We start from the raw sequence: 27,923 nt of genomic DNA on the forward strand, positions 1-27,923 counted from the left end.
GCGACCTGACACTGCTCCTCGAGTGGACCTGGTCCAGTATTTATGTCTGTAGCCTTCTCCCTCCACCGGCAGTTGCAGGCGTTCTCTCTGCGGTCCGCGCCCGCTTGCTGTGGCCTGCTGGAGAACTGCCATTCTGTTTTCTGTCAGCTGAGGCTCTCGGCATTCCCACTGCAGTCCGTGCTGCTTTATTTGCAATCCAAGGTTAGAAATTTAGTCCAGTGAGTTTCCAGTTACCTTCATGCCATCAATCTTCACACCAAGTCAACTTTCCAAATTCAAACCCAAACCTTTAGTATTAATTATTTTTGGCGTGCTGAAGACTTAGTTTTTATCTCGTAGGAACCATCCGCATACTCACAGATACGGACAATTAACAGAGTTTTGTGCTGAAGCTGCCAAGTAATCACGACTTATTTAGTTAATTAATCGAAAAAAAGGCCTTTCACACAAATACGTCTATCACAATATTGTATCACTTTTGCAACCTCATTATGTAGACTTAGAAAATCTACCTGAGGAAAGCAATGTAGATGTCTTGGACAGTTTTAACATCAAAAAATTTGACACTGAAACTGGATTTACTTGCAGGTCAATCAGTTACATCTGCACATGTGTAGGGCACTTTCATCTGAAACTGCAAACTGTCTTGAAAACAGCTTGAGAAGAGATGTGTAAGACTGGCAGTGTCTTCAAAACCTTTATAAGGCTATCCTTTTAATTCTTGCGAGGCCACAATGAATTCTTCACACATCGCGCTTTCTGTAATGCTAGTGAGCTTAGGAAACTGGCCTGTCTTTGTCAGAATGTGTCCATTTTGCAACGCAACTTTCTTTTTAAATGCATACCCACCAAATCGGATAGAAGTTATCTTGCAATGTTTTACTGTGGGCAGTGTGCAGTTAAGTCCACTTAAAACATGAAGTCTGCAATCTGCTCCAGATGTTCTAATTTATGTTCCTGTACTTCTTTTTCCTTCATAAATTTGACAATAGTGAGTTTTAAATTGAAAATTTGTTCCAAGCATATGCATGGACTTAACTAACTTATTTTGCAGTAATATACGAAGTTCCATACTCTTTGTTCAGTTCCACTGAAAAGTGTTGCAACTGACAATGGAATAATGAGGGTGACTTTAGGGATTTTTTTATTTATACCACCAATTTTTTCAAGTGCTCCGTGTCTGCAAATTTAGTACTAAGTACTTACTGGTGTATAGAGCAATGAATCCCATCTGATGATCTTTGTAACTTTTTGCTCTTCCATTGTCATCTAAATGTTTAAATTCTCTCTGCATGGTACTGTAACATCATTTCGTAGCAAATAAGCAGTACCTGTCGTTTATGCAAATTGAGAATTCTCATCCCTTTCTTCTGTCAGTCCCATTTATTTTAAAGGATTGTGACAATAGATCGCTAGACAACTTCTTTTTGCACGAACAGCCACTGGATATGTGAACATCCTTCATACCATGAACAAATAGCAAAAGTTAAGCAGCACTGACACCACAGTTCCGCCAAACTCAGAGTTGCACTGACCGGAAAATGCCATACCACAATGCTAAATGAAATGTGTTGCTCCGTGTACTTCGGAGAAGAACCAAGCAAACCTGAGTGACAGGCCAGGCATGGCCTCGGCATACTCGCAGCCTGAACACTGCATGCATGAATTTTGAAACACCATGGCCAGCCCTGATCTAGCACTTACAAGCATGGTTCCACAATGTCCAATCTGGAGAACATCAAGTGGCTTGACACCTCAGAGGTTAAGAGTAACCCAAAGTTTTGAAGGCTGATTTTATTTTCAGAGTTGGGCCTTTGGGAATAATTTTCAGGAAAGAAGACAACCCAATGGTGCAAGAGTAGGAAATGAGAAGCTTAGAAAATGAAGCTTAGAAATAATGGCAGAAAAATATAAGATATCAGAAATTAAAGTCAACTAAATTACAAATATCATAAACAAGACCACGGTACAAGCTACTATGTCAATAGACATCATTTACGCAGAACTGAATTAATGGCATGTGCAACACTGAAGGAACACTTCTGATCTGTTGCCCTCATGAATAGAAAGTACTGTGTGGCATGTGACTGGTGTCACCAGCAGCTGTGGTAGCTGTCAAAATGGCAGGCAAAGGTGAGATAGGAAAGACAAGATCTTTGATTGGACTGAATTAGACGTATGCATCATATTAAATAATTTAAGGTGTGTGCGTATGGTGCTTTTCACACACTACTGAGGGTACCTTTTGTGCAAAACCCCTACAGCCAATCAACACTAGTGATCTTGTTAATAGGGGATGCCATCACCTAATGCCCTAATAATGAATAGAGATTTCCAAGTGTAGACGATCAACCTCCAATCCAATACTGACTAACAAAATGTCACAATCTGCAATGTATGTAGCTTGGGGCACAGAAGCCATGTTTGGCATGCACACATCTTTAATGTCGCAAACAAAGACAGATTGCACTAAAAAGCAAGGATACTCATCGTGGTGTTGACAGTTCCTACGAGCAACTACAGAATGCACATGGATCTGCAGATGTACCATCCATTACATTTAAAAAGGCCAGTAAACTGTAATTCAGTTGGGCAGTGCCTCATATGATTCCCAAAGCCTGTAAATTATAGCCAACTTTGGCATCATGAATTTCGAAGTAACAGAAATAACACAAGCATCTGCAAACTTAAATTTATTTCAATTGCTGCCACACTTGTCATTTACATCACTGCATCCAGCATATCTATCATCCGGACAAGAATGATGAGCATTAGATCCAGTGGATTATTAACAGGTTTGTTGGTAGTATTTTGGAGCACACAGCCTTAGGTTATTAACACCTACAATTGTATTTGGACAAGTGAAGTTAAAAAACCAACAAAAATTTTCCTTATTCATTCATTAAACCATCACTAGTATACACAGGATAAAACATTTTTCAATGATACACCCAATAATGAGAGAGATGCCTTAAAATTGCAGCTGGATGATCACCAACAAAAAAAGGGAAAGAACCAGCCTCTGACAAATATTAAATCCTGTGGTTGGTTGGTTACACAAAGGTACAAACTCACTAACTCTTGCACATATATCAATCTTTAAAGATTCTGTATTAGTCAAGAGACTGAGTATTAAAAAATGAAGCATTAAAATTTAACTAGTTAAAACTTTTTTGCAACTGTTCATGGCTTGCTGACAACTGTTACAAAAATGAGAAAGAGCTAGCCAGTTAAAATCTTTGTCCTTATATTTTAGGGACTAGTCCTGTTACCTCACAAAATTTTAAAATCCTTGTACGAAACATGACAGATTGCTACTCACCACAGCCAGCGGTATCTTATCTGGGCAGTAGGGATTGGCCACAGTGAGCAGCAATCTTGGCTGGGATGTAAGAGCACAGAAGAGGTGGAGGCAGAAAGGGATAGTTGGGTAGGGATACGTGTGGGGAAAATATTGTAGTGCTGCCTGTGGGGGTGTATTTGAAGGGGTGAAGTGCAGAAGGAGGAGGGGGCATGTAGAGGAGAGAAGTGAGAAGGGAAGCAACTAGGCAGGTGCACAGGGGGCAGGAGGGTAGAGTGTGAGGATGGATTGGGAGCAGGAAAGAGGATGGAGGCAGATGGGAACACCAACTAGCAAAGGTTGACACCAGGGGGAGGGGGTAACAGGAATAAAGGATATGCTGCATGGAGGGTTTCCACCTAGCAAGTCATAAAAGCTGGTAGTGATGAAAACAATCCATGGCACAGACTGTGAAACAGTCAAAGACAAACACACTGGTTTGTGTGGCGTACTCGGCAACTGGGTCATCAAGCTGTCTCTTGGTCACAGTTTGGCACTGGTCAATCATGTAGAAGACAGTTTATTAGTGGTCACATCGTGTAGAATGCCACGAGATAATTGCAGCTAAGAATGAAATAAGCAGTAGTGGAAAGATGTACGAGACAGGTCTTACACCTAGATCTATTACAGCAGTATGGCCCTTGGGACAATTGAATAACAACAAACAAGGCCATTTCACTGCGGGAGGAGCAGGGAAGATATTTCTCATTTCACAGTGTGACAATAGGCAGTCAAAACTCATGTGGAGAATGTGATCAGTTGCTCCAGTCTGGGTGGTACTGAGTCACTAGGGGGCATTCTCCCCCTGTGGCTAGTCAGTGTGAATGTTGGAGATTGTAGGTGACTGGGGAGACACATGGGTGAAAGATCTGTTTTTGACAAGGTGGAAAGGATAAATTCAGTCTTGCGTAGGCCTCTGTGAGGCCCTCAGGATATCTGAGGAGGGACAGCTTGTCACTGCAGATGTGACAACCACATGTGGCTAGGCTGTATGAAAGGGACTTCATAGTGTGAAATGGGTGGCAATTTTCTAATTGTGATATTGTTTCTAGTTTTTAAATTTTATGTGAATGGATGTATTGAGAAAGTCACCTAAGAGGTAGAGGTCAACATCGAGGAACTGGCTTGTTGGGCTGAGTAGAACCATGTGTAACATATGAGGAAAAAGGTTCTGGAGGAATTTGGACAGGATATCCACACTCAGTGCAGATCACGAAAATTTCATCAATGGATCTGAACTGGGCGAAAGGTTTCTCAAGATGCACAATGATTAGGTTGTTGTAGGATGGTGTCATGCGAATGCCCATGACTGTACCACATATCTTTGTAGATGACACTTTCAATAGAGAAGTAAATTGAGGTGAGCTTGTAGATAGTCGTGGTGGGTAAGGAGGAGGTTATAGGTTTGGAGTTGGGCACTGGGAAATGTAGTATTCGACAGCAGCAAGGTCATGGGAAGTGAAGGCATTAGTATAGAGGAAGGTGGCATCAACAGTGATGAGCAATGTCCCATGTTGTAAAGTGACAGGAACTGTTCAGAGTCTGGAGTAGACGGTTGATCTCTTTTATATAGAAGGCTAGGTTACAGGTAATAGCCTAAAGGTGTTAGTCCACTAGTGCAGAGGTGCTCTACGTGGAGGCACAGCATCCAGCCACAATTACACATCTTAGGTGGTTGGGCTTAAGTATTGTAGGAAGCACATAGAAAGGAGTAGTGCAGAAAGTGGTGGGGGTCAGGAGGGAGACAGACTCAGGGGAAAGGTTCTGAGAAGGACCCAGGTATTTGAGGAGGGACTGGGTTGTGCTTGATTTCTGGAATAGGGTCACTGTGGCAGGACTTGTACAGGGTATCGTCTGACAATTGGCGGAGACCCTCAGCCATGTACAACCATTCACTTCACCCTGATCTTTCTACAACCTTTCCTCAATGTAGACCACCTAATGGACAGCTCTATCAGTATCTCTGACCACATCAGACCTACCAATCACTAACAATGGCTCCATTTCAACAGCTGTCTCCCATTCCTCACAAAAAAGACCCTTCAATACAGGTTAGTAACCTATCACAGTCACAACTGCAGTGATGAACCGTTCCTCTCAAATATGTCAAGGGTGTTCCATTGAGGCCTCCACAGAACGAAATTACACTTCCCTCTTGTCCAGACATTGATCTCCCACACTTTGTCTCCCCAGTCATCTACCAGACCAATACATTCACTTACCGGCTACAAAGGAGGTATAAGACATAAGGAAGGTATAAGACATGGCCAACCGATTCAGTTCATATTTGACACATCACTTATACACAACCAGAAACAAAAGACTAAGATATTTTCGTTCTACATTCATCCTATTTTAAGAAAATCACCCATAAATTTCATGACACAGATGACTCAAAATTGTCAAGATCAACAGATAATTGAAAACGATCATCATCATCATCATCATCATCATCATAATAATAATAATAATAATATATGCGTACATGCGTACAGCAAGTCCACATTTTCCTGCAGATCAAGAAAAGAAAGTGTTATGATTGGTGCTTATGTATCCATAAGACAAATGCTGTTTAACCAACATGGCTGGGGGGTGGGGGGGTGGCATCCAATGCATACTACAGTTTCTTTTTATTTGTATTTTTTCCATATCTTTATTTGTATTTTGTCCATATCAAAATTAATAGGAACAGGAGTGTTAATAACGTAACCATTTTCTCGAGTGACTTGGATTAGTAAATAATTACAATTTTAAGCCTCCTTGTACAAAAACCATTATGAATAACACTGCTGTGAATTCATCGCGAGTGAGCACAGACAGCTGACTGCATGATGCTTGTTTGCAGTGAGGCACAGTACAGTACTTCATTTGTTGGAGGTTTCAAAATAGCAATGTGCTTCTGGAAACCCACCAGGAATAGCACAACTGCACAAATGCAACGATCTGTAATGTAACTGATGATCAACATTCAGGACCTATTTATCAGATGTTGTCATACACATGGTAAGCATCAAAATTAATTCCCAAAAATAAAATATTCTTAAACTTAAATCAAGTCTGCTTTCCAACAAAGCTTTGAAAGAAAAAGTAGTTGCACAAAGATGCATTCAAATGGTTCAAATGGCTCTGAGCACTATGGGACTCAACTGCTGAGGTCATTAGTCCCCTAGAACTTAGAACTAGTTAAACCTAACTAACCTAAGGACATCACAAACATCCATGCCCGAGGCAGGATTCGAACCTGCGACCGTAGCGGTCAAAGATGCATTCATTACATGTTCTTGATGCTGCAGACATATTTGCTTCGAATGATTATACACCAAGTACCATCTATGAACTTGTTTGAAGGAAAGTGAGGATATGTAACAGAGTGAAGGAGGCAGTGTAAGGCACCTTGGATTAAAATTTAAGTTCTTTACTAATCCATGCTGTTTAAGAAACATATTTGCCTACTTTGTTATTATTCCTAATGGAAAATACAGGATGGAATGTAACAATATTATTAAGAGGATAGTTGCTACTCACCATACAGCTTTGTGTGGCCTCAGCAGCCAGAGATTGTACGCTCTCTCTCTCTCTCTCTCTCTCTCTCTCTCTCTCTCTCTCTCTCTCTTTGCGGGACTAATGCAGGTTCCCTCCTCCCAGCCAGATGCCTTATTCACTACACCAGTGGCACTTATGTTGAACAGTGTTATCTTACATGTGCATACAAATAAGCAGCAATCCTAAAGAGTTTCTTTCCTTGATTTATAGGAAAATATGCATTTGCAACCCCCACATATGATGAAAAATGTACAATTTTCAATTACCTATTGTTCCCATCAATTTTGAATTGATTATGCTTCATGAATTTCAGGGGTGGTTTTCTCAAAAATGAGATTGAGGGAGGTTGAGCAAAATCTTGGAATATTTCATTTTAGGTTCTACACAAGTGCCATGCCAAATACAAGTCGAATTGCTCATCCATGTATTGAGGCCTTCCCCTTGTCAGTACCACACAGGATTGCAACAAAGGAATCAGATTCTCCACCAGGATTTTGACTGTCTTTTGTCATGCCCTGAAATGAGAAATATTCTCCCCATTACTCTCCTCACTTCTCCTAAAGTTTTATTTCATCATCCACAATACCTAGGTAATATCTGTGTCCATCCCTGCTTCCAAACTACTGCCCGCATGACACTCACCCCTGTAGTAGACCTAGATGCAAGACCTGCCCCATACATCCTCCCATTGCCACCTACTCCAGTCCTGTTACAGGCACCTCCTACCTCCACAAAGGCAGGACCACTTGTGAAAGCTGCCTTGTGGTCTACCAGCTTAGCTGCAAACTCTGTGTGGCATTATACATGGACATGACCACTAACAAGTCGTCTGTCCACACGACTGGCCACTGCCAACCCTTGGCCAAGAGAGAGTTTGACCAACCAGTACTGAAGCATTCAGTGCAGCACAGTGTGCTTGCCTTCAAAGACTGCTTCACAATCTGTCCCATCTGTGACTCTTCCCACTACAAGCTATTCTGAACTGTGCAGGTGATAATTCTTCCTGCAACATACCCTTCATTCTTGTAACCTTTGCTAGCCCTTGTTATCACCTGCCTCTATCCTCTTTCCAGCTCCCACTCCAGCCTCAAACACAAAAACACACCTGCTATCCCCCAGAGCATCTGCATAGTCCTCTTTCCCTCTCTGCTTCTGTCCTTTAATTCTCCCCGATCCCCAGCACAGCCTTCTGATGCTGTACCTAGCTGCCCACCATCCTGTCCCCACCACATTCCTCCACACTCCCACAGACAACCCTAAAGCATCTTCTCCCACTCATACCCTGCATGACCTAGTCCCATACCTATTCTGTACCACAATTTCCCACTCCAGCATAGATAGCTGCTCACCGCAGTTAGGTCTGGAGATGACAGTAGCTAAGCATGGGATGGGAAAGCACAAGTTTTCCTACATTTGGAGGAGGAATTGGTCTGACAGTTTAGTTACTTTCTTACTGAAAATATGCCTGTCTGCTGCTCAATGCCTCCTCCATGTGGTGAACAGCATCTATTCTACTTGATATTATTGTTATTCCACACTGGATTCTCCATCATTTAAACAACTAAAATGTGTCCCACTGTCAGCAATACACTACAAGCACTGTACACTTGGGGTTCTCCGCAATGGAGGAGAAACCCAATGACAACAGAGGGTCCAATATGAAGACATACTAATAACACTTCATTGTATTTCTGTGACTAAAGAATCAGCTACAGTCTGGTGGCTGGCTTCATCAACCGCAATTTGTTGACCGTTACTTCCATCTATTACTCCTCCAAACAATGTAGGATATATTTCCTCAACAGCAAGGACACCGCATGTAGAGGAACTTTACACTGAGCAACTACATGTACTGTGCAGGCTTCCATGGCCGCTGCATCTGCCAAAACATTGTTCTGAATTTCCACATACCCTGATACCCAATAAAATATCACTCTTTTCCAAGATTTTACATGTTAAAAAATGTAGATTGACTGTGCTGCAATGCTTCCTGTATAGGGTATGCTTAGTGGATAGTTGGCAGTGTTCTTAAGGAGACAAAGTGGATGAGGAATTTTTTAGCCTGGTAAGCCCACATCATTAACGTTATTATACAGCAGGATTTTGAAACATATATTGTAGGTGGTTGGTTGGTTGGTTGCTGGGAGGGGACTGAGCAGTGAGGCCATCAGTCCCATCGGATTAAGGAAGGATGGAAAAGGAAGTCTCCCATGCCCTTTCAAAAGAACCACACCAGCATTTGCCTGAAGCAATTTAGGAAAATCATAGAAAACTTCAATCACGGATGCTGGTTTGAACCATCCTCCTCCCGAATGCGAGTCCACTGTGCTAACCACTGTGCCACAATCACTTGGTCATATATTGTGTTAGAACATTATGAATTACCTCAAAGAGAACAGTCTATTGATACACAGTCAAACCAGATTTAGAAAACATTGTTCTTGTGAAGCACAACTAGCTCTTCACTCACACAGATTGTTGAGTGCTACTGACAAGGAATTTCAAATTAATTCTGTATGTCTGTAAGCAACGTAATACAATTATTGATCTTTTTTTTTCATGTTGGTACACATGTCCCAAACATATGTTCAAAGTTTCATTTGGTTAGCAAGGTTAGACGTGTTTTAGTGTGCTCAGTGATTTTCAATTATTATAAAAGATGGAGTAAAGAATCTGCATCAAATTTTGTGTGAAAAATGGAATCAAGTGCTCTAAAACACTTGAAATGTTGACAGATACAGTGAGTCTGCCACAAGTAAAAATAAGAAATTGTTTACAAGTGCTCAAAAGGCTGATGGAACATGGGTTTACAGTTATTACGTCGAAACCAAAGCTCAATCGCCCCAATGAAAGCATCCTGGAGAATCAAGAACAAAGAAAGTGTGCCAAGTTCCACCAAATGTCAAAGTTTTGATCACTGTTTTTTTTTTCCCCCCCCTCGCTACCATTCCTTCAATGACCATGGCATAGCATGTCATGAATTTTTGCCTCAAAGTCGCACTGTCAATAAGGAATATTATCTTGACATTATGTGCCATTTGCGAGATGCAATATGCAAAAAAAGTCCGGAATTGTGGAAAAACAATTCATGGCTTTTGCATCACAACAATGCACCTGCTCATTCATTGTTGTTTGTCAGAGATTTTTCCTGTTTTCAAACCAGAAAAGACCTATGAAAGGATGAAGATTTTCAATGATTGAGGAAATAAAAACTACATCACTGGAAGTAGTCAAAGCTGTACCAAAAAGTGCTAATGAGAAGTGCTTTGAGGATTGGAAGAAGCGTTGCCCCAAGTGTATTGTACTTGAGGGGGACATGAATATTGATGAATACATAAATATTTTTTCATAAAAATATAAAGTCCTCTTACTTTTTGAACACACCTCGTACATCTGTAATCATTCTTATCTCCTCATGATGGATGGCATCTAAGATCATTAAATGTGAACGCCTTTCTCATAAATACAGCTTGCAGCCATAAGCTAGCATCAAGTAATGTTTTAAATTATGTTGAAACAACTAACATCTTGTACAAGAGCAATACATATAATAAGGCATAACAATAATATTAACTAGGGAACAATATCTTATACACTATGTGATCAAAAGTATCTGGACACCCCTAAAAACATACATTTTTCATATTGGGTGCTTTGTGCTGAACCTAGTGCCAGGTACTCCACATCAGCGACCTCAGTAGTCATTATACATCATGAGAGAGCAGAATGGGACACACTGCGGAACTCACGGACTTCAAACGTAGTCATGTGATTAGGTGTCACTTGTCTCAGATATCTGTACGCGAGATTTCTACACTCCTAAACATCCCTAGGTCCACTGTTTCTGGTGTGATAGTGAAGTGGAAACATGAAGGGACATGTACAGCACAAAAGTGTACAGGCCGATCTCATCTGTTGACTGACAGAGACCGCAGACAGTCTAAGAGGGTCGTGATGTGTAATACGCAGACATCTATCCAGACCATCACACAGGAATTTCAAGCTGTATCAGGATCCACTGCAAGTACTATGACAGTAAGGTGGGAAGTGAGAAAACTATGATTTCATCATCAAGCGGCTGCTCGTAAGCCACTCATCATGCCGGTAAATGAAAAACGACGCCTCGCTTGGTGTAAGGAGCACAAACATTGGACGATTGAACAGTGGAAAAACATGTGGAGTGACGAATCACGGTACACAATGTGGCAATCTGATGGCAGGGTGTGGGTATGGCAAATGCCCAGTGAACGTCATCTGCCAACGTGTGTAGGGCCAATAGTAAAATTCGGAGGTAGTGGTGCCATGGTGTGGTCATGTTTCTCATGAAGGGGGCTTGCATCCCTTGTTGTTGTGCATGGCACTACCACAGCACAGGCCTACGTTGATGTTTTAAGCACCTTCTTGCTTGACACTGTTGAAGAGCCATTCGGCGCTGGTGATTGCATCTTTCAACATGATCAAGCACCTGTTCATAATGCACGGCCTGTGGCGAAGCGGTTACACAACAATAACACCCCTGTAATGGACTGGCCTGCACAGAGTCCTGACCTGAATCCTATAGAACACCTTTGGGATGTTTGGGAATGCAGACTTCTCAATATCGATACCTCTCCTCAGTGCAGCACTCTGTGAAGAATGAGCTGCCATTCCCCAAGAAACCTTCCCGCACCTGACTGAATGTGTGCCCATGGGAGTGGAAGCTGTCATCAAGGCTAAAGGTGGCCAACACCATACTGAATTCCAGCATTACCGATGGAGGGCGCCACAAATTTTTAAGTCATTTTCAGCCAGGTGTCTGGATACTTTTAATCTCATAGTGTATCATTTGTGTATTTTGAGTTTTCATGACAGAATGCGTAGGAAACTGACATACTTTTTGTATGATCTGGCTGAAATCTTATTATTTATTAATAAAATTCTTATAGTATTGAATTATGGACTGCTCACCAAATTGCACTGCAGTGTAAACCAATTATTTGTCTCAAAAAAGGCAGTGAATTAAACTGACTGTCCCCCATTTAAAACCTAATTTTTTTTCCAAAGAAATCAGACATTTAATGTGTGTTTAGGATGCATTTGTAATTTATGTCATCATGATAGTCTGAAGTATATGAGCTGAAAGAAAAAGAGAATGCGTACTACATTAGACAGCAGAAAAGCCTTACAGAACTACTAGAGAGTGTGTTCTGTTGGCTTCCAAAGACCTCTGGTTGAGGTACTTTAAGATGTTAAGCACTTTGAGAAACTGTGCTTTCAGACCTCTCAGATGTGGTAGTCATAAGAATTTTTTTGCCAAAAATGAGGCCCAGAACCTAACAAATCTCTTATGCTCAAAACGGTATCCCTCATTACCAATGTATGGTGGACTACACACATGCTGTGAAAAATTTAAGTCCACACCCATCATTTTCTCTGTTAAGAACTTGAAACCTGTGTATTTAGTTTAATCCCCCCATCACTTTAGCATTTATTGCAGCTGACATGTTGCTGTTTCTGGGTTAGATGATGGATGAAATACAGCAAAACCATCCCCACACAAAGATCACTGAACTGCCTCTCTTATTGTGAATTTAATGCTGTTAATAGCAACACAGAGGATGGCAACACACTGTATGCTTCCTTGTATGACTTTGCTGTTCTGCTCAAACCAGTCTGATATGAATTCCCCAGCTGAGTAGCCAAGTAAGTCTTTGAGGGAAAAGAATGCAGAAATATGGTTAGCTGCCCACAGATGCGCCACTGAAGAAGCCACATGCAGATGTAATGCATCCAAATAGTATTTTAGTACCCTTCTGGATCAAAGAAGATTCCTACAAGGCACTTGCCTGCATAGGAGAGCCTACTATAAAGCTGCCTCCAGCAGCGTCAAATTATCTATCATAGACTCTTATTTCCTCAAGCAAGTAAGGACCTGTGTGGATTTACCTAAGGCAGAGATTTGCCATACACTTCAATGTCTTTTCTATGTGGGTCATGAGAGCAAGACTTTTGTCATAAAATCCCCTTTCCCCTCAGGAAAAGGGGAACTTTGTAGCTACTAAGCCACTGTCACAAGTATCTGAAGTAGTGAGGTATGCAGCTTGACTGCTTGTCTCAAATCAACCAGCAAGGCACCCTGCGAGAATACTGGCAATGATGAGGGGACCATCACAGCTGCATTGACAGGAGTCCTCTTGATGCAAAAGGAACTTGTGGGTTAGTCTGTTGGGACTGATATGCAGTCGGCATATATGTTGGTATGTTTCCGAAGTCCTGCAGATAGTAATATCGTACCTTGGTGGTGCCCTTCATTGCTCTCAGCTTGAGGGTCATGGTAGTCTGCCATTCCAAGTCCCAGGTTTTCAAAATCTGTTGTTGGAGTTGCAGTGATAAGTCTGTGCTTGGTACTCTGCATTGGAGTGTCTCCAGTGGTTGCTTCATTAGCTCTTTATGCAAAAGTTCATTTCCCGAATACCCACCTGGCTCAGTGTCCATACAAATGTTACCAACACCCTGAAGCTGTGAGCAGCTCATGTAGTCTCTACAAACCAGTAAGTCCTTTGTGGCAAGAGTTTTAATGTACTGCAGAGGTAGTGATATAGTGACTAACTATGCAGTGCATACAGAGCACGCACTCAGCAGAGACTACTTCTCATGCCCCCTTGCATCTGCTAAAGCATAACTAACTCTTTGGCTGTCTGCAGGGCTTGTAAGCAAGGCTCTAGTTGCCAATCACAAACCTCTTTTGCGGTCCAGGTCTAACAAGCTCAGTACCAATGGTGCTGCTGACGCAGAAGCAACACACCCAGGGTAAAATCAAATTTTTCATAAAATCTCCGAATATCTGTGCCATCTGCAATCCCGGATTTACTGTTGAGATATGTGAGAGTATTAAGCTTTCTCATGCAATCTGCCTTGGGCTGGCATACTGTCAAATAAAAGGTCTAAAAATCTGAAAGTTTCAAAACCTTCCAAGTACCTAATTACTGAGGTAAAGTTACACATGCAGACACACAGTCCAAAGTCAACAAAAGTGTCTCGAGAGTTTTCACAGGAAAAAATAGATATCCACAATTCAGGGCCCCAATTATGTAGTTTTTGTATAATCCATGCTGCAGTACGCGAAGGTGGAAATCTGTGTTACACACGAAGGTCACTCCCATACAGTGACGGTGAGACTGTGGATCCCACTGCAGTCACGATACGGTTTATTGCAGTGGCAACAGCCAATCCCTGAGGAACTCCAGTTTCCTGTATACATTGAGTTGCATGTATCCAGACCTAGACTTGTTTAAGGTATCAAATTCTAAATAAAAATGGTAATAGCACTAGAAGCCCCACTTATGCAGAGTAGACAGGATGTGATGACACCAGATGGTACCGTACAACTTCAGTGGGTGAAAGAGTGCAGCGATAAGATTCTGGAGATGCACAGAAGCACTGTGCACTGCTGATTCCGCTGATTCCACATGAGCCAGTTGGTCCGTGATGGACCAGAATACCCAATAGCCACTTTAGAATTGTGATATACACCCTCTGGCTTCCAGACACCAGCCTGTTCATTAGAGAGATTGGTCAACAGTCAGGTAAAATTTGATAGTCTTTCCCGGTTTCAGGATAGAAATAATATTCTCTCACCATTATTAGTTCAACTGCCCTTCCCAGTAAATACGACTGAAAACCTGAGGAAGTGTTTTGTGTTGGCACTGCTATTGGGTCTACACACTTTGTATGCTTTAGTGGAAGTTGCCAAGGGTGACTGATGCTGCCTTGTTTAATGACACAGCCAAGTGAGCACTTGCTCAAGCCCACACAAATGTCACATGCACACATTCGCATACACCCTGCACATCTGCAGTGTGCACATGCACCAAGCACTTCCCTTACTACCAGAGTGGGGAAAAATTTATTTTATTGATGAATAAAGAGAAAACAGATAAATTTGAAAGCCAATGGGGCTCACTTCAATTCTTTGTCATTTATTACAGAAAGATATTTGTTTTTGCTTTTAAAATAAGTTTTCCGGACTAGTTTTTTTTTTTAACATCTTAAAAAATTTGATCTTCGAAGATTTGCCATTGCGACACACTAAACAATACTTTCTACACATGCAAAGACAATTTCAGTGTGTGGTGTCTACTGAAATCATTTTTTTTTTTTTTTTTTTTTTTTCAGGTTAATGATAGATTTTCAAATCAGAATCTTCTCAGCAAAATTCAGGGATTATCAAATCCACTGTAGTTTTTGGCAAATACCTTCGTTGTGATCCTATGTTAGCTTCACCACCTCCCAAGCTACGTTGAAAACAAATTTCCTGTTTACATCATAAGATAATTTCAAACTCACAATCTAGTTTCTTTGGCTATTACTTGTCTGTAGTTTGTTGCACATCTCCCTTTGTCATTGATGGCAATAAAGGAAACTGCTCATTTTTAAATCGTCAGTAATGCATTGCTGCAATAAGTGCAGTTGCCATAGGAAGGCGAAAACATCTCCCAAGTACCTCTTGACACTTTCTGAATAAAAACATTGTCAATGTGCTGCAATACTATTAACTCTTTCACATACAGACCCTGTGTCTCTGGAAAACATTTTCAAACTCTAAGCTCTATTCAGCTGCTTACATGCATGTCAGATCAAAACATTTTTCAATCTTTTTACTTTCAAATGATTTTGGACATCCAAAACACCTACACAAACTTTTTGGGAGATTTTAAATACTTTAGGATTGAAGGGAATCACTCACCGAAAAGCAGAAGCATTGAGTTGCCGATAGGAACACACAAAAGCCTTTAATCCCAAAGTATTTACATTCTATCACAACATCCCTACAACATTTTTAGAAAAAAATGGTTGTTGATGTTAGTCATTAGCAGCAACTGAGTTAATTTGTTCACTCATTTCGCAGCAGTACAAACATAAACAACTTAGCTAATTATATCGACGACACATCCATATCATAAAAGTGTTGCCAATTTTGGTATCACCAGCAAAGATGTCTTACATTACGAGTTTCTATTTGCTGCATTCTCTATTTACATGGAGTACTTCCACATGACATTTTTCTCATCATTCGAGGTGAAAGACATGTACATCACAGAGAAAATCTTAGGCCGAATCCCAAATGTATAGCTTTGTAATTTGAAGTTAACCCACTGAGCCACACCTGTCCAAAATATTTTTAATTTGGGAGTTTTCAAGCAAATAGCTCCTACTATTTATTTATTTATTTATTTATCTACAAATTCCATAGATCCTGTTATGCGTATGGCGCTAGGATGTAGAACAACTTGAGTAATATATGTTCACAGACCATGGTATCAATTAGTTTACAAGAGCAGAACTAGATATAAATTACATAAGACTTGCAAAAATAATAATGAACTAAAATAAAGTCGTAGGAATAATCCATTATGCAAAGTTTATCACATTGCAAACGCCTACTTGTCACAGTAAGTATATGGTTACAAAAAGGAACAAAAAGTACATAAACAAACAACAGTAAATATAAATACATTCAAAGACTACTTTTCTCTGTTGAAGTATTCATCAAGTGAGTAAAATGTTTTCTCGATTAAATATGTCTTTAGATTGTTTTTGAATGATGCACTGCTACAACGTAGACTTTTTATATAGGTTGGTAATAAGTTAAATATTTTGACACTGGAGTAATGCACTCCTTTCTGTACCCGAGTTAAACTTTTTAGTTCAAAGTGGAGGTTAGCCTTCTTTCTTGTATTGTGATAATGGAAGCTTTCATTGGTTTCATAGTGGGCAGGATTGTCAACCAAGAAACTCATTAGGGAAAAAATATACTGGCAGGTTGTGGAAAGTATTCAGTTTTTTTAAAGAGCGTACGGCAGGAGGTTCTCGGGGGTACTCTGCACATTATACGGACTACTTTTTTCTGCATGAGGAAGATTTTTTTAGATGAGGGTGAATTGCCCCAGAAGATGATGCCATAACACATAATGGAGTGGAAGTATGCAAAGTATGTGGACTTCATGACATTTATGTCTCCAAATTGTGAGATTGTCCTAATGGCAAAAATTGCTGAGGACAGCCTTTTTACAGTCTCGAGGACATGGTGGTCCCAGATGAGCCTACTGCCTATGTGGAGGCCTAAGAATTTGGTGCAGTGTACCCTTTCTATCTGATTATTGTTATTTAAAACAGTAATCTCCTGGGGGAGTTTGTGGTCAAGGCTGAAATGGATATAATTTGTTTTGCTCAGGTTTACTGTGAGCGAGTTCACTTGGAACCAGGTTAACAGTACTGTAAGTAATTTGTTGGCATTAACCTCCATATCAGTGAGCTGTTTGTTACTCATCAAAATGCTGGTGTCATCAGCAAACATGGTGAACTTGCATGTCTTGCATGAAAAAGGTAGGTCATTTATGTATATCAGAAACAGCAACGGACCAAGGACAGATCCCTGGGGTACTCCATGGAGTACAGTGCTCCAATCTGACCCTACTACCTCTCCCTCTTTATTGCTCCCATTGAGAATTACCTTCTGCTTCCTGTTTTGGAGGTAGGATTTTAGCCCGCTTCCCAGTGCCCCAGTGATCCCATAGTGGCGTGCTTTGTTGAGGAGTATTTTGTGGTCCACGCAGTCGAAGGCTTTGGACAGATCACAAAATATTCCAACTGCCTTCATTTTATTATTTAGGGATTCCAGTATATCATTTGTGAAAGAAAATATGGCCTCAGTTGTGGACAAACTTTTCCGGAAACAGAACTGTCTATCACTCATGATGCCAAATTTTTCTAGGTCCCTTACAATTCTGGAGTGCAGTAGTTTATACTTTGCTTAATTGGTCAGAGCAGGTTTTTAGCAGCTTACTGGAGATATTATCTACACCAGATGATCCCTTACATTTTAATGAGGCAATGGTTTTTCTAATCTCATATCTGGTTATGGGGGATGTTCTTATCTCACTCACTGGAATGGGAAAACTGTGCTTCAGTAGATCCATGGCACTTTCTAAGGATCCATTGTAACCTATTTGCTTTGCAGCACTTATGAAGTAGTCATTGAATGCATTCGCAATAGCTTACAGTATTGTCATCAATGTTTAGTACAACGTCTACTGGTTTACTGGCACTGATCGTACCAGTCTCGCTCCTTATTATGTCCCAGATTGCTTTAATTTTATTACTGGATTGGTTGATTTTGGATCTAAAATATATGCTTTTTGAAAGTTTGATTACCTTACTCAAAGTTTTACAATACTTTTTATAATGATTTATTTGACTGAGGTTTCCTGATTCTTTTGCTGTTATGTACAAAATTCTTTTTTGCTTGCAAGATGTCCTAATCCCATTTGTTATCCATGGTTTTTTTGTGTTTTCTTTTGGTATATTCCTATAAACTTTTTTTGGGAAGGAGGTTTCAAATATTGATGCAATTTCTTTACTAAACAGGTTATACTTGGAATTTACATCTGTTTCAGAATATATGTGACTCCAATTTACATTATGGAGGCACGATTTGAATGTTTTGATTGTTAGTACATTTATGGGCCTGAATACCTTCCACGTTGGCTCAGTTTTATTCTGACAAACATTTATATTTTTGATGGTAAGTCTTTGACCATCATGGTCAGAAAGACCACATATTATTTTACTAATGCTGATACTGCCCAATTTCTCTTGGTCTACAAAAATGTTGTCAATTAGTGAGCTTGAATATGAAGTTACTCTGGTGGGAAAATTGACCACTGGCAGAATGTTTTAGGTGTACATCAGATTTTCTAGGTCTGTCTTCCCACTACTATGTGTAAGAAAGTTTATGTTGAAATCTCCAAGTAGTACAACATCTCTTTTATAGTTGAATAAGTGCAGTAAAAGCAAATCAAGCTGCTTCAAAAAGAGGTCATAATTTCCTGAAGGTGCTCTATAAATTGTCACAATTAACAGGGTGGAATTATTTACAGAAATTTCGATGGCACATGATTCACAATGTTGCTCTAAACAAAAATTTTGAACATACATTTCTTTGCAACTGATACTGTTCTTAACAAAAATTGCAACATTACCACCTTTTCTTTGGTTTCTGCAGTATGAAGACGTCAGGTTGTAGTCAGGTATTACCACATGTACAAAAACAAGTCTGAGGTGTCAAAAAACATACTATTGGTTGATTTCACATGGACTGATCCATTAGTGTATACTGAAGTAGAAGATTTCTCGGCCAGGGTGAAAACTGTAAGTACAAGGAAGCAGCACTCAACCCTCACTAGGACCAAGGGTACTTTCCAGTACTTTACACGAGTAACTTATTGCCAAAACACTTTGTTATGCGAAAATTGCCTTGTGTATCATTAAAATCCAGAAGATCTAAACCCAATGGCCATGAAGGCGAACCACCTCCAGCAGCACCATGATTATTAAAGTAAGGTGATGTTCAACTAAAGCTTGTGGTAAATAACTGTACAGCTTATTTTAATATCACATAGCACTAAGAAGAAGCTTTGTTAGAAAACTTTTTAATTACCTTTGTAAACGCCTTCCAGTGTCTGACCATATTGCTTTAAGTTAGCGCATAGATTAACGACATTTAACTGCAATAGGTGGTCACAGTTTCCATTTGTTAACTGAGAACATACAGACTCTGCAAGAGTCATTATATCCTCCACTACAACAAAAGAAATAATCTTCAGCATACTAATAATAAAAAAAAACTGTCAGTTTATCACCTGAATATTATACTATTTACCTGATGATATTTTTCCATCTACAGTGGAGTATCTGTTCTGGCTAGCTATTTTCAATGGTCGAGGTTTTTCGAGCTTTTTCACTGTTTTCGCTGATCGTGCAACAGCTGCCATTTTCAATCTGTAAGCAGATACAGACTTTTACAATCTGCTCAAAATTACCAATTTTAATAATTTGGTCCCAATAAATTTGCACAGGGTGATTCAGTGACGATGTAACAAACTTTAATTATGGAGAACGATAAGTACATGAATTTGAGATAACAGATCCTGGTCCAGAAATGACCAAGTCAAAAGTTGTAAGTGAAAATTGTTCAGATACCTTCGTCAGTAGAATACATGTATGACCTGCACTACTGCTGCTAAGATTGTATGGTAGGTAGCTCTCATGGGTCATAGTATGAGCCAAAACAAGAAGAAAGTGTCTAGTAAACATGGGCTCTAAAATGCATACCTTAAGAGCTATGTGCACTTCTTCAATAGAAGAGATGTGTTTCACAGTGCCAAAGATGAACCAGTGCTCTTAGTTCTTAAGGTATGCATTTTAGAGTCCACATTTACTCTACTTTTTTCCGTTTCCACCTATACTACCGCCTCTGGAAGCTGCCAATCCTACAATCTTAGCAATAACAGTGCTGGTACGTGTATTCTACTGTCAGAGTCATGCTGTATGAGGGAATAGAAAATAATGCAAATAACCTCAGACTGAAACTGAACTTAATTATAATGATCAATACATTCCAGAATCTATTAACAGAAGACAGTAGGGCATGAGTCTAGAATGAAGGCAGTAATAATCCACACATTTTCTGGAGTGAGGAGTGCAACGGGAATACACGGGAAGTGTGTCAACTTCTAGTTGACGGTATATAGTAAGAGATCGGCAAACACAGAATTGTTTTGCAGCAATGAGTTTAAGTACTTGTACCAAACCCTGACAAATATAACCACAGAATTAAGAACATGTTTGCAACAACAACAATATTATGATGCCAAAAGATCACAAGTTATTCACAGTTCTAATAAAAATAACTTTGTAGCACATGATAGCCCAAATCACTTCTTGAACGGTTGAATAACCATAGCCACACTTTTTCTTATAAAATTTATCGCTTTTCTGCTTATAATCAACTTAACATTTCCAATCTAACTTAGACCTCATGTTATGCCTAATATTTTGTCATCCCAACATTCACTGCAAAATACGAAATAAATAAGTAAAAATTAAGACAACTGTTCATGACATGACAAATGTGAATAATCAGAAAACTACAGAATGGTTTAAATTCCAATGGTCAAACCATATTTTATTTCCTTGTCTCTCACTGGTTACCTAAATCAAACCCATCCCTCCCCCACTGACTACAAGAAAAACTCATTAGCAACCTATGCACTGCACAGTGCTCTATTGAATTTATGGATTGCACAGACAAGTTTAAAGACCCAAGCTAGTTTGGTTCCACCATCCTGGTAAAATAACAACAACAAAATTCTTCTATAAGAAACAAGGTAGACAGCTAAATCATATCTTGTATATTTGCCTGGAAAGAGGAAAAAATAGAATGAGGAGAGGGTACACCCAGCTGTAAAAGAAGAGTGAAGTGCCAAGATAGAGAAAATATATGATCGAAAATACATAAAGCCCACCTCATCCAATTTTTCATGCATCAAGAAGCACACCACCTGTGTCTGACTGACATGTTCCTCCTTCCCCCACTCATGGTTAAAGACCAGTAAGTCAAGTCAATAGAACAGTGAACGGTAGAAGTGAGTTAATGTAGTTTAACTAAAATATCAAGTAATGTAGAAGTGTAAATACATTACACAACATTAGGCTGTCCTGCCAACACCCCACACAGGGACAGCAGGGGGCCCTCTATGGCTAAGACTGTCACAGGGGCAACCAACCACATCCCCCTGAATGCCTGCAAGAACATAATGTCTTGTCTTCAAATTTGCACAAACCACACCTTTGGAAAAAAACAAATGTAAAATTAGGTTTGCTGCTTGGGACATCAGCTAAAACTGCAAGCAATGAGTTGGGTTGTTTCACAATTAACTTTATTGTAGAAAAAGTATGGCGCACGAAATGTGCCCCACTGGTAATGAAAAACCGTAACTGCAGCAAAGTGTGGTATCCTTAGCTGAATTCTTCCAATGTGGCATTCCACTTTATCCCACAATGACAGGAATTGTTCGGATAGGGCAGTCTAAGTCAGGAGCCAGTACCCACAGCCAAATGATCTACAAGATTGTTTCCTAAGATTCCACAGTGGCTGAGGAACTAGAGAAATATGACTGACTACCTGGTGTACTAGAGCTCAGAAAAAAGTGTACTGACTGGGCAACATCAGTGAGTGTCATCGATATCATTGAGCTATGGCATGTGAACTGCTCAAGAAGCCTCTGCAAAGCAGAAAATTTTCTTGTGAGTAGGTGTGGATGTACCAAACAGCTCATGCGATTTTGGCTGATTGGTTGGAGAGGGGAGCAAAGCACTAAACAGTCTCTTGTTCATGGAATAGTCCATTGGGATTTATCAATATCAGCCAGAAATTTAATCTAATTTTGATAGTATGTAGGCGTGGCAAAACAGAGGCACCAAAAGCAATACTGATGCCAGATATGAGAGATAACTGTACGAGAAGTAAAAGTAACAGAGTTGGGCCAGTCTGCAGGTCAAAGAGCAGATGGTCCATGAAGAGTGTATCAACATGCATTTCAAATGGGAAAACCAGTCGAGGGCAAGTGTTAACAGGTCGACTCGCTTGGGTTTGAAAACAGTTTGGTAAGTAATTTGACTTGTAAATTGTCATCTGTTGACTGCATAAGCATGCAAGAGTTGGTACCGCCATAACGTAACAGCTAAATAATCCCATTTTGGCAAGAAGAAGGTCTAGTGGACTAGTCCAGACAGCACCAATGACCAGTCTTACTCCATGATGATGAAGTGAATCCAGTAATTTCAGAGCTTAAAGTACTGTTGAGCCATAAAACTGGCAACCTCAGTCCAGTCTGGAAAAGACTATGATCCAGTAAATACAGAGTAGAATAATGTGATCCACACCCCAAGAGGTATAGGTAAGGAAGCAGGAAGCATAAGTTTTCACATTCAACTATTCTTTTGTTAACTTTTATGGGGCAACCAAGTTAGCATTTATCCAAGAAGAGTTCCAGTCAGTGCTGCACAACACCATCCAAGTTCTGGGTGCACAAAGAGTCCCTGGTCAAGACAAAATGTGGAATTCCAACAGAAATGCAAGAGTCACATTTTTACACGAGAAAACTGGAAGCAGAGGCCCTCCATATGGCGATATGGAGCTGGTGTTCACCCAAATCTACAGATTGAGAGCTATACTAAATACAAATGTCTTCAACATACAATGCATGTAATCTCTTGTGTGACTGAAGTCACTAACCCCCCCAATGGAGGTGATAAGAGAGTAACACTCAACACACATCCCACAGCGGCACAGTTCTCTTACACTCATGAGAAACATGAGCAACATACAGACTCTTAAACCAAAATGAAAGGATGGATTGATACAAATTAATGAACAAAAAACAAGTAAGGTACCTCACAAGCCCCAGTCATGAAGCTTTATGTATGGTAAAAAGATTGCAAAGAAATGTTGGCATTTAGAAAAATGCTTGTTACATTACTGTTTGCAAATTGAACCAGGTGCTCAGTTGTTGATAATCCTTCCAGAATCCACAGTGGTATGGGACAAAGTGCACCCTGTGGAGTGTGCATAAGCAATGTTATGGTAGATTGTAACACTTATCACCTTCACAACCACATGACAGTCTGCTGCAAAAGAAATTAAGCTGTTAGTAGAAAGAGGCAAGCATAGGTCACTTTGATGCAATTAGGTGGCCAATAATGGGTCTACACCGCATGTAGGATGCAGGGGTGTTTATGCTGTTCACCCATTGTCTAGCAATTCCTTCACAGACTGGGCTAAAATCCAAATGATGGTAGTTTTGCGCCATGAATCAGTAGTATATGGATAGTATCTGCAAATTCTAGAGGCATCTGCACATCTGTGCTGTCTAATTACACCTCAATAGTTCTCATATGAATATTTTGATGGGCTGAGGGGCATCAGTCATATGAAAATGTCAGGGGCTAAATTAATGACACATTTTGCCGATTATGTGGAGCTGCACCGAATGGCAGCACTATGGTTGGTTGGTTGGTTTAAAAGAGGGGGGAAGGGACCAAACGTCGAGGTCATTGGTCCCTTGTTCCGAGGGAAACAATGCCACAAGGGTGAGAATGAGACAATGAGACTTACAATACAAAACAGAATCAAAGGAAAAACCACAACAATGACTGAAGGGCAACAAACACTTAAATGGACAAAAGGGGACAGAAAAACCACAAAGACGCAAGAAACAGGTAGAAGAGGTTAAAACAAGAAAGCAGGTTACCAGGGCTGGCTGACCATGAGCATAAAAAGGAAAAGCCAGCCACTCTGCAACACATTAAAACCTCCACCCTGAAAGCACTAGGGTGGAGGACACACAGGGACAATGGACATGTGCTAAAACTAAGAGCAAATGATAAAACTCACCCACACGAATAAAACGTAAAACTAAAGCTGCTGTTGAGGCATTGTCGCCCAACACCAAAGGTAGAGTGCTGGGAAAGTTAAAAGTACGTCGCGGAGCGAGTTCCAGGGCATAGGTGGACTCCTGGATGGTCGCTACCAAAGGATGGCGAGGGTAGCACTGGTCAATAGCTTTTAGGCTGCTCAATGAGTCAACACAGGAAAAATGACTCGCCCAGGCATGAGCGGATATGCTCAAGGGCACGAGATATGGCCACTAGCTCTGCAGTGAAAACACTGCAGCCATCTGGTACAGAGTGCTGCTCTGTATGTCCTCCATGGACATAGGCAAAGTCAACGTGACCCTCAGCCATCTGTGTAAACCACTTCATGGCCCCGGTACACGTTGAGAATCTAGAGGAAGTGACAGTGGAGAGTCGCAGGGTTAACTGACTCCTTAAGGCCATATAAAAGGTCCAGGCAAAGCCGTGGCCTAGGTGTACACCACGGAGGTGTTCATGAATGAACCTCAAGTATAGGTGGTAAAGGCAAGGACTCTAGTTCGGAGAGAAGCGATCGCACATGAACTGCAATTGTAAACCCTGACCTGGGCTGTCGATGAAGGAGACGAACCGCTGTAGGCAGGAAAAGGAGATGGTAATTCAGATGTGCAGGAGAACTACAAACGTGTGCAACATAACTGGAGAGCAATTTCCCATGCCTAACCTGCAATGGGGTGATTCCAGTCTCCACTAGGATGCTGGTCATTGGGCAAATGTCACACTGGGTCATATGAACGCAACGCTGAGGGTGCCACCGAGCCATAAACCACACTCCCATAGTCAAGGCGAGATTGAACAAGGGCTCTGCAGAGCCACAGCAGTGATGAGCAATCTGCTCCTCAGTTGGTGTTGCTCAGGCAGCAGAGGGCATTGAGGTGCTGCCAGCACCTCCGCTTAAGTTGACGAAGGCGAGGGAGCCAAGTCAATCGTGCATCAAAAGCAAGTCCTAAGAATCAGTATCTCCACTACAGAGAGTGGATCGTCATTAAGGTACAGTTCTGGTTCCGGATGAACGGTATGACACTGACAGATGTGCGTAACACACGACTCTGCGGCCAAATACTGGAAACCATGGGCTAGAGTCCATGACAGCACCTTGTGGATGGCTACCTGTAGGCACTGATCAGCAACACCAGTACTGGTGGAGCAGTACGAAATGCAGAAGTCGTCTGCATACAGATAAGGTGAGAGCGACAACCCTACAGCTACTGCTAGACCATTAATAGCCACTAAAAATAGAGATACATTCAATACAGAGCACTGCGGTACTTCATTCTCGTGGATATGGGAGGAACTATGGGAGACACCAACTTGGACACAGAAAGTACAAAGCGACAGGAAATTCTGAATAAAAAGATCAGGAGTGGGCCTCTGAGACCCCACGCGTACAATGTGGCAAGGATATAATGATGCCAGGTCGTGTCACACGCTTTCGTAAATAAAAAAAAAAAAGGTGGCAACCAGGTGTGGATCCGATCTGGCCCAGGAGCTGTGTCAGGGCAATGTGCAAGGGCACTGAGGAGCTCCCACTCTGTAAATGGGGCGTTATAGGGTTCACTGTGGGGTGTAGCGAACGAGATGACATTCCTTTTCATCTGCCTTTCGAGGGTGTGAAAGGCTGGAGGGTAGTTCTCCAATGCAGAGGCTCGAGCATTGTGCTCAGGAAAGTGCTCAGCAATTTCATTTGCACTGGTAACACTGGGAACACCTGTTGGGGTCTGGTACCCGGAAACACGTTTGATCTTTGCCCAGATTTGGAAAGGTGACGTATGACACCCAATAGTAAAGATGTATCTATCCCAACACCACTCCTTCCGTCTTTTGATAAGCTGGCGAATGTGGGCACAGAGCCACTTAAAGGCTATGAGGTGCTCCAGGGAAGGGTGCCGCTTATGCTGCTGTAGAGCTCACTGATGCTCCTTAATTGCCTCAGCGACTTCCGGCGACCACCAAGGGATCGCCTTGGGGTGGGGATGAAGTCACCTGCTCAACCACAACATCGATGTTACAATGTGGGGAAGAGCCAATGGTGACTGCAGAGGTGATCGTTCCCCAGTCCGCCTTGTTTAAAGCCCATCTGGACAGGCGTCTGTGGGCCTGACACTGGGGCAGTGACAGGAAGATGGGGAAGTGGTCACTACCACACATGTCATGTGCTCTCCAGTGGATAGGTGTAGCCTCTTCTGGCTCTGACTCAGAACTGATTGGGCTACAACTGTTCTCGTAGCAGTGGTGTATGAGGTGGTCATAGCCACAGGATGTAGGCGCTCATATTTTCTCTTAGCCTCAGTGTAGGTCAGTCGGTCCAGGGTCTTGTAATCCACGATTTTCATGTCTTTCTGTAACATCCTGGAGTCTGGCGAGCAATGTGAATGATGCTCTCCGCAGTTGTCACAGATGGGAGGCGGGGCACATTGATTATTGGGATGTGATGGACGTCCACACTCTTGACATGCCGACATGTGACACTGGAAGTACAGCAGGGGGAGGAATATACGGCTTGGGTAACGTGTCACCCTCAAAGGCCAAGATGAAGGCACCGGTGGCAACCTTATTATCCCTTGGACCCCAATGGACATGCCGCACTAAATAAATACCTCGCCGCTCTAAATTGGCAAGCACCTCGTCGTCAGACTGCAAAAGAAGGTCCCTGTATCATATTTAAGCTCTTATGTGGCGTGATGGTAACAGAAACATCCCCCAACTTGTTACAAGCGAGTAAAGTCCGTGATTGGGCAGAGGATGCTATTTTTATCAAGACTGACCCAGATCCCATTTTGGACAAGCCCTCCACCTCTCAAACATGTCCTCTAAATGCTCTACAAAAAACTGTGGCTTCATCGAAACAAAGGAGACCCCATTAGTTCTTGTACATACAAGGTACCGGGTTGAATAAGGTGTGCTGCCATCCTTAGCCTGGCATTCCTCCCATGGTGTGGCCAGGGAGGGGAATGATTTAGGTCGTATTAGGTATACAACTTTGCTTCCACCGTTTTGCAATAGACGGCAGTAGTGGCAAGTGGGGTTCGGGTGGTTGATAATAGATGTAATACAATAAGCTTAGGCATCTGTAAACATAATGCCATAAAAACATTAGTCTATTTGTGTTTGCATCATACGGTTATTCTCAATTAAGAATGTCAACTTATGTATCCATTTCTTGTGATTTGGGGGAAGTTTTAATTTTCTGCTTTAACATGAAGAAATCTGCTTCTGTGGCTCTTAAAATTCTGGGTAAGACCAATGGTGAGGAAACTATTAGTGGAAGAACATGCACAGAATGTTTTCAATGCCTTAAGAATGGTGATTTTGATGTCTAAGACGGGCACGGTGGGGGAAGACAGAATGTTTTCATATCTAGTGAAACAGACGAAGACAGTCACAGGACATCATTATCAAAAGCAAATTATGTGTTCGAACCCAGCACTGAAACATAAATGGCCACAATACAGCGATAGACACGTAAAGGTAATTTTGCAGCAGGTCAGTGCTCGACCCCACGTCGCAAAACCTGTCAAAATAAACATGGAAACGTTGAAATGAGAAGCCCTATCCCTCCCGCCGTATTCTCCATACATGGGTCTCTCTGACTACCACCTTTTTTGATCAGTGGCATCCAGCCTGGCTGACCAGCACTTCTGATCATATGAACAAGTGCAAAATTGAATCGATTCATAGATCCCCACAAAAGACACCCAGTTCTTCCGCCACGGGATTCGTATGCGAT

The 27,923-nt window shown here is 41.3% G+C and overlaps 1 protein-coding gene across 7 annotated transcripts in view; it reads right to left on the reverse strand.

Moving 5' to 3' along the window:
- LOC124615613 (eukaryotic translation initiation factor 4E-binding protein Mextli-like) overlaps window positions 1-27,923 on the reverse strand; it is a 114,460-nt gene that overhangs the window by 76,192 nt on the left and 10,345 nt on the right. For all 7 annotated transcript variants that reach the window (XM_047143614.1, XM_047143615.1, XM_047143616.1 and 4 more), the window contains exons 2-3: window positions 19,584-19,702; window positions 19,362-19,502 (exon numbers count right to left, since the gene is read on the reverse strand). In XM_047143614.1, the coding sequence (XP_046999570.1) occupies window positions 19,362-19,502; window positions 19,584-19,695 (253 nt within the window). In that variant the 5' untranslated portion in view covers window positions 19,696-19,702. The remainder of the gene's footprint in view (window positions 1-19,361; window positions 19,503-19,583; window positions 19,703-27,923) is intronic.

Source organism: Schistocerca americana, chromosome 5 (assembly GCF_021461395.2).
Source record: "Schistocerca americana isolate TAMUIC-IGC-003095 chromosome 5, iqSchAmer2.1, whole genome shotgun sequence".
Lineage (NCBI taxonomy): Eukaryota > Metazoa > Arthropoda > Insecta > Orthoptera > Acrididae > Schistocerca > Schistocerca americana.